General features: G+C 46.0%; 1 protein-coding gene across 3 annotated transcripts in view; it reads left to right on the forward strand.

Annotated features, from left to right (window-relative positions):
- LOC124305499 (sodium/calcium exchanger 1) overlaps positions 1-12,141 on the forward strand; it is a 1,112,430-nt gene that overhangs the window by 936,646 nt on the left and 163,643 nt on the right. For 2 of the 3 annotated variants that reach the window (XM_046765025.1, XM_046765026.1), the window contains one exon: positions 542-713. The exons of the other annotated variant lie outside the window; for it this stretch is intronic. In XM_046765025.1, the coding sequence (XP_046620981.1) occupies positions 542-713 (172 nt within the window). The remainder of the gene's footprint in view (positions 1-541; positions 714-12,141) is intronic. 3 annotated transcript variants of the gene reach the window in all.

Genomic DNA, 12,141 nt, shown 5'->3' on the forward strand with positions numbered 1-12,141 from the left:
TCTCTATACTACTGATAGTTTTAAGGGATGTGCTGAAGAGCAAGAGGGAACAATCAAAACTCGTGATGCAGAACGGTATATATGAAGAGTATAGGTGTTTATTCACGTTATATAGTGTAGGTAGTAATCTCCGCAGATGTTGTCACTAATTATTTAACTGTCCAAATTGTTCAACTTAGCTGACACGCTGCTCTCTATCCCACTCTAAACCGACGAGGCACTTGACTCTCTGATTTACGAGCACGTCGTTTTCGTGTTATTTTTGACTAACTGCCTGTCCTCCGGCAGAAGGCAAAAGCTGCTCGCAGGCCCCCCTGTCCTCTCTGAATCCAAGGGTGCGCGGACGCGACAATCTTAAAATCGCTTTTCGCCTCGCAACGGGTTATCGTAGCGATTACTGCGTAGCTCGGACCGGGCGGTTTCGATAAAGGCTTATGTTCAATTCTTCAAAGAAACTGTTCTGTTACATAATTCGTTAATGGTATCACATGAAGTTCGCAAGTGATACTTGCTCGACTGATCAACTGTATAATCATTTCAGATACCTTTGCCAGCAAAGTGGCTGCCTGCCAGGATAAATACGCCGATGCAAGCGTAGGCAACGTGACTGGAAGCAATGCAGTGAATGTCTTCTTAGGAATAGGTATCGCTTGGAGCATCGCGGCAATCTACCACGCCTGTCATGGTAGAAGTTTTGAAGTTCAGCCCGGCAAGTGAGCATAATAATAACACAGATTGATAAGCAGAATGTTTCGCAAGCATCCGTAATACAATTTTAGTTGTTCATCGTATTTTCAATGCTATAATCCAAGTTTAACTGTAATAGTTTTCTTTCATTTGGTTTATCTTGCTTTGTATCTGTAGTGTATGTGTGTGAGCGGTATGCGTAGTCCAAGCGCCACCTATGTATATGTATTGTAACGTGGCGTTTTAGAGTCGCCCGTCACAAAGTCACACACCAGTTATTTATCTTCAGGAAACGCGTCCTCAGCGGGGTACTCCAACCGAACTCGATACAGAATTAGCAATAACTACTTTTAACCAATTCTTTCTTTGTAAATTCTGTATTTCGCGCTTCGGCGCACGCTAATAAGGTACTTGGACGACAAAGATCCCGACCACCGAGGGACCGATAGCTACCGTTTCTAGCTCTCGACGACTTCGCCTACCGACGGTCTAATCAGACTATACTGGCTACCTTGGTGCACTTCTTTTGCTACTGGGGTAGCATCCACCCGAACCTTCCGTATCGCCTCGACTGCCGGTGAACAGGGAGATAAAAATCCTCCCGACAGTCGAGGGCACCGCTCCTCAAGGAGGAACCAGCCGCCTGCTTTATCGGATGCCGTAGGTATGGCGTGAAGGGCAGACCGTAGCCTACCATGTTCCGACTTACCGGCCTGGTGCCGGACCGACCCCAAACCACTACGTCCAGATTGATAAAGCCATCGTTCCTAGGATCGACGCAGCCTTCCTGTCGGCAAGGACTAATTTTGTGGTTCATGGTCCACGATTTAGCCAACTGTCTGACTGCATGACCTCGGGTATAGGCAGCCGGCTACTGCCTGTACAAAAGCCGGTGGAAGTAAACAATGAGACGGCACTCCCCACTCGGTAACTGACCGAAAGGCACCCTGTGTATGCCTCTGTCAAAAAAGTCCCCGATGATAGGCAACCTGTTCAGTAAACTGAAGCAGCTATTAAATCGTACGAGTTGGTGTCAATGACGAAATTGCGAGCAGCACATTTCGCCACATCTAGCGGTCATCTTCGAAAACGCATGACCACGCCGTAACCGATATTCGCCACAGGGGGATGGCCTATTTGCGGTGGGAGTCAACCAACCAATCAAAGGGAAGAAGAATCACCTCATGACAACGGCGAGATCAGCGAACCGAACTCCGACCTCCGTCTATTCTACACTTGACCCGCTGAGCGACAACTCAGAGTTATCCGTATTCTCTCGATTATTCTCCCGTTTCAAGCTACGGATCCTTTTCCTCTCGTTCTATCGTTACCTCATCTACCGTTTCTCCCCACCCTCTATCGTTGCACTAACTTTAGCTTCATCCTTGTTTCCGTAAATTTCCTGCCGTATTTCTAGTTTTCTCTCGGTTTTCTTCAAGTTCTATTTAAATTAAACTCAGTGTTGTGTGCCTGAGATCATCTAATAAGGTAAGGCTTTTGCCTTTGTATTGTATCGTTACAAAGTTGCTCATAATTTCTATTCCTATTCTTATTTTATTTATCGACTTTGGTTGCATTGTGCGATGCCAGTTTTGTGTAAATCATGGTCCACGGATTAGAGTTGCAGTAAGCCGCCGTGCGTGTGCGACTACATGATTTCAGTAATTAATAATTTTCGTGTCTGAGCGACCTCGTAACTGCCGAATAATTAATACTTTTACATTTATGAATTTCCTGGTTATCTATGAATTTGTATTAGTCTGCTTCTGTAGTCTCTATCATATTTTGAGCCCTATTGGCTTGACCTTTCGTTTCATAATTTTGTGTAATAGTAGTGTGCCTTATATTTCATTTCTGTTATTGCTCATTACATTTTTTCTATTTATTTCGTGCCTATTGTATCGTATATCGAGTTCCTTGGAGTATAACCAAGCGTAGAATCAGCCTCTAAATATTACCGCACATTGCTATTATATATATTGCTATTGGCAACCCTATATTATTTTTGCTTGTTATTCTCTTCGCTGTATCTCATAAAATTTATTTTCTGCGTATTATTCTTGATTCTTTTGTACTGCGGTGTATTTAGTGTATTTCTTTATTTTGTGAACTCTCCGAAATTCTCACTCTCTCATAATTTTGTATTTTGTATTCTCTCGAAAGTTATGTTTAGGAATTCATGGTTTGATTCTTCAGATCCGTAATTATTGTAAATTATTGATTGTATCGTTTATGAATAACTCTACCGAAAATTATCTGGTCGATCGTTTACGCTACCGATTGTGTAAATTGTTAATGAATGTCAATCTTTCGTACTGGTTATAATCTACGGTAAATTCGTCGTATTATCTACCGAGCTATCGGTACTTTGTTTTCTACTGATTGCAATAAAGTTCTCACTCTCGTCTTTAAATAACAGAATAATAATTTTCGTAGCGTCATTTGCAACTTGGGTAAGATCACGTCGCCCAGTGACGTGTTGTTTCAAGTAAATTCTTGCATTATATCGCTTCTCCCAACCTACGTTCATTTTTCTCTGTCGACTACCGTCTCTCGTTTTAAAGCTACTGTTTAATTCTATTCTACAGAAATGTTTCTGAATAATTATTGCTTACTTTATTAACTACCACTGTCAATACCATTTCACTTGCCTGTCTCAACCCTGTAACCTACTCGACAATATATGACTGATTGACCTGTTCATTTTTCGCTGACTTGAGTTTACTCTTTATTTCATTATTTTCCTAAATTCTGTAATTATTGTTAGCTGCCTTGAATACCGCTACTCTACCAGTTCGTGTATGTACCTGAGCATAGCCAGCCATACAACGGGTTCTCTAGTTATTTTTTGTACGGTTTCGTGTTATTTTTATTGATTCGTATTATTGAGTGAAAATCGACGCTAACGCGTCTGGCGCCCAACGTAATTGATTTTTTTATAGTTCAATATTTGGAATAAATGAAGAATCGCGCCAAAGTGTCAACGGTAAGTCCTCATTTGAGGGTAACAGAATTTAGCGTTACAGTATATATGTGTAAGCTCAAGATGACCAGCGTCGAACAAAGACAGTTGCTCCTCCGCCTTGTAACAAGGCGCACGTCTTGATATTCTCTAATTCTTTGATACCCTTTCACATGCCGAGCATAGAAAAGCTGGCGACGAGGAATAAACCAAATGCCAATAGGCACATCTTAGATCCAAAATTTAAGTAAGGATATATCAATTGAAGTTTGCCAAGCCAATGGCATTAAAACAAAAAGTCTAACTATAGTTAACGAGCTTCGTCGAGAGTTACGCGAATATGTAAAGACAAGGATCGATGAAGGGGAAGAAGAAACAATCATAACGTGGGAAAATATACTAAACAAAGAAGAATCAGAAAATAGCAGAGTCGGAACAGAGAGAAAAATGAAGATATCAGGTAATTTGGATTCTGATATAAAAAAAGACTGTTGGGAGAATTTTATAGACAGACTAGAATAATATTTCCTGGCTAATGACGTAATCGATAAAAAGAAACAGTGAGCAATCATGTTCAGGAAAGTTAGTGCAGAGACTTACGAAATCATAGCCAAAGTTTGTAAACCAAACAAGCCAGAAGAATAAGAATTTGACGCTATTGTAAAAGTCGTGAAAGAATATATCAAACCTCTTGCCTCATATTTAGTAAATCGTAATGAATCTCAACAAAGAGTGCAGGCAGAAAAAGAATCAATAAGTGAATATGTTGCTGTTCTTCAAACACTTGCCATCGACTGCAGGTTTCCTGATGGCCAAGCTGACGACCAAATATTAGATCAGTTCGTTTGTGGATTAGGAAGCAAAGGCATAAAGGCTGAATTATTGAAGATAGAGAAACCTACATTAAAAATGTCGTTGACAAAAGCATTAGCCTTTGAATAAGCAAAAAAAGGTGTTCTAAAATTAGTACCAGAAAGAGTACAAGAAGAAGTACACAAGATAGACCTACAAAAAAAACTCACCAAAACGAAACGGAGATAAAGACTACGGGCAACAGAACTATCAGCGAGGACGTGGACGAGGTGGACCATCGTCAGGACGACGATGGCCGAATCGACAACCCGAACAACGGAGACAAAACAACAATCAAAGATGCTTCAGTTGCGGTATGCTAAATCATAGAAGAAATAAATGTTGTTTTCGAGACTCTTTGGTATATAATAAATGTGGTGAGTGAGGTCACGTAGACAAGGTATGTAGAGAAAATCGTTCGTATACACAAAGTAAACAAAGTCGCGTAGGCTATGTCAATACTCGCGATGAATTTGAGACAGAATGTGACGACGATAGTGTGTCACGCGATATTAGCGGTTTGTGTTCAAATACGGAGAATTTTGGAATATGTAATATGACTGGATATGCTACGAATAAGCAATACGTCGAGCCACAATTAATGAATGTGAAAATAAACAATTGTAATATTAAAATGGAAATTGATTCGGGTGCCGCAATGTCCATTATTCCGTTGAGTTTAAAACAAAAGCATTTTGGAAACGTTGAAATGGTTTGTTCTGATATCGGTTTAGAAAATCGCAACAAAATTGTAAATAAACTAGTAGGTATGTTGAAAAATGTTAAGATTGAGGGAAACAATCATGAAATAATATCAGACGTAAGTAGTATAGGGGCACTTTGGGGCGTCACAACAAACCCCCCTCGCACCCCTCTCCGGTGCCAGCCCCTCGCCTAGGAGTGACTTTGGGGCGCCTTCCCCTTCCCCCGCCGCCCCTCGCCTAGGAGTGACTTTGGGACGCCATCCCCTTCCCCCGCCGCCCCTCGCCTAGGAGCGAATTTTGGGACGCCATCCCCTTCCCCCGCCGCCCCTCGCTTAGGAGTGACTTTGGGACGCCATCCCCTTCCCCCGCCGCCCCGCACCAAGGAGCGAATTTTGGGACGCCATCCCCTTCCCCCGCCGCCCCTGGCCGCGGAGCGAATTTTGGGACGCCATCCCCTTCCCCGGCCGCCCCTCGCCGCGAAGCGAATTTTGGGACGCCATCCCCTTCCCCCGCCTCCCCTCGCCACGAAGCGAATTTTGGGACGCCATCCCCTTCCCCGCCGTCCCTCGCCAAGGAGCAAATTTTGGGCCCCTTCCCCTTCACCCGCAGCCCCTCGTCTAGGAGGTATTTTATTCTAGAAGCTTCTCCGGACGACCACCCCTCTCCGGCAACCCCTTACCAAGGAGCGGTTTTTCCGCCTCGAAGTTCCGCGGCTCGTCAGCCCTTCGCCCGCGACCCCCTCGCCACGTGCTGAATATCGTGTGACGACCCCTTACCCCGGGTACCGTTGACCGCGAATCAGATTCCGGACTCTACGGGATGGCCTCTGGGCCTGTGCACCCTGACCATGGGACGATGCCCTTACCCTGGTGCCCCTGGCCGTGCGGCCGATTCTGGGGCCACTTACCCATCTGGCCCCGCTACCTCCGTTCACGAAGCGAACTCTGCGGCTTGGACGTTTGGGGTTACAGGTCCGCCACCCTGGCTCTCGTTCTTTCTCCATCCCTGCTCTCTGTGTGTCGGGTGCTCGTGTCACTGACCTTACCCAGCCGTCAGTGTTTATCCTAAGGTTTACGTGCGCTTGGAAAATATAGACCTGGTCACTCTCTCTCTTTCTTAATGCAAGACTATAGGCATACTTAGATGTACGAGGATCAGGGTGGGTGGGTGAGGAAACAGAACACAATGGTGGATTGCGTAGAAAAAACAAATCTCATCCTCGCAGGTTTATTTGGTTAACACAGGTGCAAATACGTACATGGTTATTACTATTTGTTTGCTTGTTGTTGGAGCAGGATGTTTTTATTTGTTATAGTTACAGCGCCCCACATCACCACTATACTTATAATAATTATAGCAATCACGAGTATAGACAGTGCCACCCATGGATAAGGCTGTTCTTCGGGCACGTACAATGGTTCATCTACAGCATCTGCGTTCGCTTGGCGGGGTGTAGCCGTGTTGATCCGAGTCTCTTCACATGAAAAAATTCTCAGGGTAACACATACGTCTGATATTTCCTCTTGATTAATTTCGAGTTGTACGGTGCCCTTGGTCTTCATTGCGAAATAGCGGACAGGAGGTTATCCCGATGCTTAATGATGGTAGTGTCGAAATAGTTTGTTCAGAGGCTGGCTAAGGCTTTGTCCTCAGTTTCGATGGCCTGCTTGATTTCAGCAGCGAGGTATGATGGAAACAGCCGGGTAATTTCAAGTAGAACAATACTGAGGTAATTCTCGGCAAAGGCAGGATTCGCTGACGACGCGATGTGTTCTAGGACAGCGCCGTATTCCTTCTCCGCTATTTGCCTGATGCGATGAAGACTCGGTTCCTTGAGCTGCGTCAGATTCACTTTCTCGGCTATGTATGCGACGTATGATTTCTTGCACTCGTTTACTGAATGGGCTTAACGCTGAAGCCTTCGTAGCCGTTCGTCGACACACACAAATATAGCTTTAAGTCCGTTGAATGTGGATTTCTGCATTACAATGGTGGGTTGATACACTTTCTGGCGTTTGGCGGGTGACTGAAAGTTCTCATCCTGGGTGGCCGAGCCTGGGCAGTCTGATTCCTTATCTTCTGATTCGGTGACTTCGGATTCCGTAGGTATTTCAAATCTGACGGCTCGCTCACCGTGTGCTGTTGACAATTCGACGTTGTAGCCACCAAGCTCAATCCGATTAAAATACCATTGGGCATCGGTGTATCCTTCTATGTCAAGGTATTCGGAGATATTGTCCAACTCATCTGCGAGTCGCGACCAGGCCGCTGGTGTCAGACGCACGCCTCCGGAGGAGTTGTTGACGAGTTTGATGACCGGTTCAAACTGATCGTCGAGCCGTAGACCAAGACCGATGACTATTTTCTTAGTAAAAGAATTATTTAGACTATACGTTGTCGACAATAGCAGATTTTGCTCAGTCTTTTTCGAAGCCTTCGTAAATGTTTTATACATTTTATTCACGTTGCCCATTGGTGCAGAAGATTTGGATGTAGCCATAGTTCACGTGAGGATTCTTCCGTAGTTGACGCAAGACTGACGCTCCTTTGTATCTCACTTGAATATAGAGGGTGTAACCCCCCACTCTACAAAACGGCGTTTGCAGCGTGACTGAAAAGAATTAACGAAATTCTAATGCCTGGTATGATTCAGGCGTTCCTTACCAGACTATATCAAGCTTACGCCGTTTATTATATTTCGTTTCCACGATGGGGAGTAAGACAAATATAAATATGTCGCCAGAAAACCCAACGATCTCGATAGGCCAGTATCAAACTTGCATTAGGTTTAGAGCTCGAAATCGGATCTATGGTCGGTGCAAACAGTTGCAGTCTATCGAGGTATGTATACGTAGACATTGCAAGAGAAGAAAATAATGGGAAGGGTTACGGGTGTATACAGCATGGTTCATGTTATACACGTAATGTTTGGGACTTGTGACGGCTCGTAGGCTGGCCCGCGCTTTTCCGACGTACAGCCTTAGGGTATGTTGTTTGTTATGGCTTAGTGGTCAACGAGGAAATACAAAGGGGCCTCACCGGGTGTATCATTTCGTTGTCGCAAGATGAGTACAATCTCCGTAGGTCTGCATTAGGTTTATATCTCGTTTCCTTTTCTGAGGCTGGTGCAAACAGTTGCAGTCTATCAAGGGATGTATATGTAATCATTGTAACAGAAAAGATGATGAGAAGAGTTGTGGGTGTGTACAGCATGGACCGTATTATACCCGTAATGTTTGGGCCTTGCGCCGGACGGTAGCCTGGTCCCCGCTTTTTCAACGGACAGCCATAGGATATGTTGTTTGTTATGCCTTAGCGGTCGACGAGGAAATACAAAGGGGCCTCACCGGGTGTATCATTTCGTATTCGCAAGATGAGTCTACAAGCTCCGTAGGTCTGCATTAGGTTTATATCTCGTTTCCGTTCCCTAGGGTGGTGCAAACAGTTGCAGTCTATCGAGGGACGTATACGTAATCATTGTAACAGAAGAAAGATGATGGGAAGAGCTGTGGGTGTATACAGCATGGACCGTGTTATGCTTGCAATGTTTGGGCCTTGCGTTGGACGGTAGGCTGGTCCCTGTTTTTCCAACGTACGCTCTTACGGTATGTTGATTGTTATGCCTTAGTGGACGAAGGAATACAAAAGGGGGGTCTCGCCGGCTGTATCATTTTGATGTCTCAAGATGAGTCTACAATCTCCATAGGTCCAGTATGCATTAGGTTTATAACTCGTTTCCTATTCTGAGGGTGGTACAAACAGTTGCAGTTTATCGATGGCGGTATACATAGACGTCGCATGAGAAGAGTATTAACATTATTCTCAAATACACTTGTTTCTAACCGTCACCAACCGCCGAATCAGCTCCACGATTTGAGGTAGGAATTGCGAGCGAATCCATCGGATCGTTTTCTCTTTTATCTCTAAATTTCATATGTCTCGACGAATACCCGTTCTCCCGTTAATCAAAGTAGGCTTTAGGGCATGCAAGTTGAATGACGTCAGCTGTACAACTTTGTTTAATTATGAGAAAACCATGATTATCGCTGTCAATAGATTTGTTTTGCCATATGTAGCAGGCAGCCTCCGCGTTGGGTCCGGATAGCTTTGGTTTATTTTCACCCTGGCTGCGGGTGTCTCACCGCGAACCGCCGCGAAAGGTTTACGCTAGCGGACCATAGTAAAATTTCGTATACTTAGCTCAAGAAGCGGCGTGGTAACGTATTGTAATGGCATTTGGCCTAAACAAAACCCAACCTGTTGAACTTATAAATAGTTGTGGGCCCGGAGATCTTCTCAGTTAGAAAATCGCAGTGTTGGCGAAAACAACGATTCTGTTTCAATTGCGATATCGTCGTCGACGTTGCCGATGAGACGATTGCGTCGCAAGGAGTAGCGCTGGGGAGGCCCACCGAGGACCCGGTTTCTACCGCTCGTGACGGTAAGTCCGGATGATTGTCCGTACGCTGTGACGTAGCAGGTAGTTGTCGCGTATAAATACGTTGTGCGCGAGTGGTATATCAAAATTTCCTTGTGTTAGAATTCATGATGGATGATGCCAGCGAGAACGAGGCAGCTCTTCTCGAGGGCTGTGCTGCCTGCGAGGAGTTGGCGATTGCGGGAGAGGCAGGGGTGAATGAGACGATGGTGAACGATATGACCGCCGAGGAGCCGATTTCTGTCGGAGCTCGTGACGGTAAGTCCGGATGATTTGTCTGTACGATATGCCGTATATCATGGAGTACCCGTGTGTAAATACGATGTGCGTGAGCGGTGTTCCAAGAATTCTAGAATTCTTCTTTCACGCATGTACTGAAGGTTATTGTGTCCGTTGCAGAAATCGATTCATCACAGGCGTCGACCTTAGTGTTGTCACGTCCAGGTCCGTCAGGAGTGTTGGAAATTCAAGGTATATAGGAAAAGTTTGAAATCAAAAAAATGCAGACTAGGTATTTTGATATGAACTCACGAGCAATTTCTTCTCTGGTGGGGGCGGGTAATTAGATCCGGTCGATGCTCATGAGCCGGCGGTAGCAGAAGAAGAAGAAGACAATTATTCCATATCCCCAATGGATGAGGCGATAATATTCTCGTGGCCGCAGACACCCGAGAATGAAATATTCACTCAGATGAGTTATACTCCGCCGGCGATGGACGAGGATATTTTTTAGGGGAGCTAATCACGCGGGTACTCTAGGGTGTGCGTTTCTAGTAAAACCGCGAAATTCAACTATACTTGCGGATTGACGACGCTTTACCATGGGGGTTTAGTCTTATTTTTGTTTTATATGTACAACAGGGGGTCTTATGCAAACTGTCGGACCGTTTCGCGTGAACGAGGGCGCCAGTACCTCGGGCATACAGATCGTCGGGGGTAGGGCCCGAAGGGCTCCGAATTGCGATTCTGACGTGACATTAGAGTCAGACGATGACGATGCCGATGACGATGACGAGACACAGACAGCTTCCGATGTGGCGTTTGAATTCGACGACGATGCTGACGACGACGAGACAGAGGGTGCATACTCTGGAAACATGGGGAGAGAATCGGGGCTGGAGAGTGAAGCCGCGAGCGAGAAGGAGTCAAGTCAGGCACCCGATGACGGGGCTGATTCACTGGGTAACCGTTTCACGGTTATCGGTGAATCAACGAAATTCATTCGTAAATTCGCGGTCACAGGGCGTGAGTTGCGAATGAAGATCGCGGCCCCTGAATCGGGTGTTAATCTAGTGGAGTGGCTGGAGGACGCGTTCAGAGACCTGCATGCTTATGCCGTAGCAACGTGTCGGAGTAGCGACTACATAGGTTTCACGTTTAGCGCGGAGAGTTTTAATCATGGTCCTGCGTGGTTATCGTTCCGGCCGGTGAGGGATTCGCGGTACAGTGACCTCTGGAAGTTAGTTTTCAGCGTAGCCCAGAGCGCATCAGAGTTTGGCGTCGACAGCGTCTTCACCGTGACGGTACACAGTGTTGGAGTACCGGAGTGTCGCGGAAAGCCAAAGCCGATCACGCACGCGGGGGTACTTAAAAAATCCGTCGTGCAGATTGTCAACAGTGACGGGTTGGGTTTACCTCGTGCCCTCGTTGTAGCCAAGGCTCACGCCGAGAGAGGCCCGAACCGCAGTGGCGCTCTGCACGAGCATTACGAGATGGTGAGATTCGCTAGGTCCAGTTTCCAGCGTGCAGAAGCGCGTAATCTTGTTGCGAACGCCGGTGTCGAGATTCCGCCAACGGGGTGCACAGTGCATGAAATCGCACAGTTCCAGAACTATCTGGCACGCGAGGGATTCCTCATCTCAGTGTACGAGTTGAGGAGGCTAGGTACCGGCGAAGCGGCATTTTACGACGGTACTGCCGTGGTGAGAGCAAACGGAACAGGCGATGTCAGGCACCGATTGAATCTGCTGTATTATCCCGAAGAACAGCATTATTGCCCAATTGTAAATTTAACCGCGGCGGCAGCAGGGGCCTTTTTCTGTCAACCCTGCAATAGGAAATTCAACAACGGGTACGAACACCGATGTTCCGTAAAGTGCCCGCAGTGCCTCGCATCGCCACCGTGCAACAGCCAGTCTCGCGAAATCGAGTGTCCCGATTGCAGACGCGTGTTCCGCGGTAACGGTTGTTTGGAGTACCACCGCAGGATCGGCACCTTCAGTCCGCGTCGTTCCGTTTGTGCAACGCTGCGTATATGCCGGAATTGCAAGCGATTCGTAAATCTTTCGCGGAGGGCACACATTTGTGAAACTCGTTTTTGCGTCACGTGCCGCTGCAACCCGTACAATCACTACTGCTTCATGACGCCGCTAAAAGACGCGACAAGACCGAAACGTTACATCTTTATTTTTTATGATTTCGAAACACAGCAATGCGAGACGATAGACGGTGACGCGACGACAAACATACATGTGCCGAACTTGTGCGTAGCGCAACAA

Source organism: Neodiprion virginianus, chromosome 5, assembly GCF_021901495.1.
Source record: "Neodiprion virginianus isolate iyNeoVirg1 chromosome 5, iyNeoVirg1.1, whole genome shotgun sequence".
In the NCBI taxonomy this organism is placed as follows: Eukaryota; Metazoa; Arthropoda; class Insecta; order Hymenoptera; family Diprionidae; genus Neodiprion; species Neodiprion virginianus.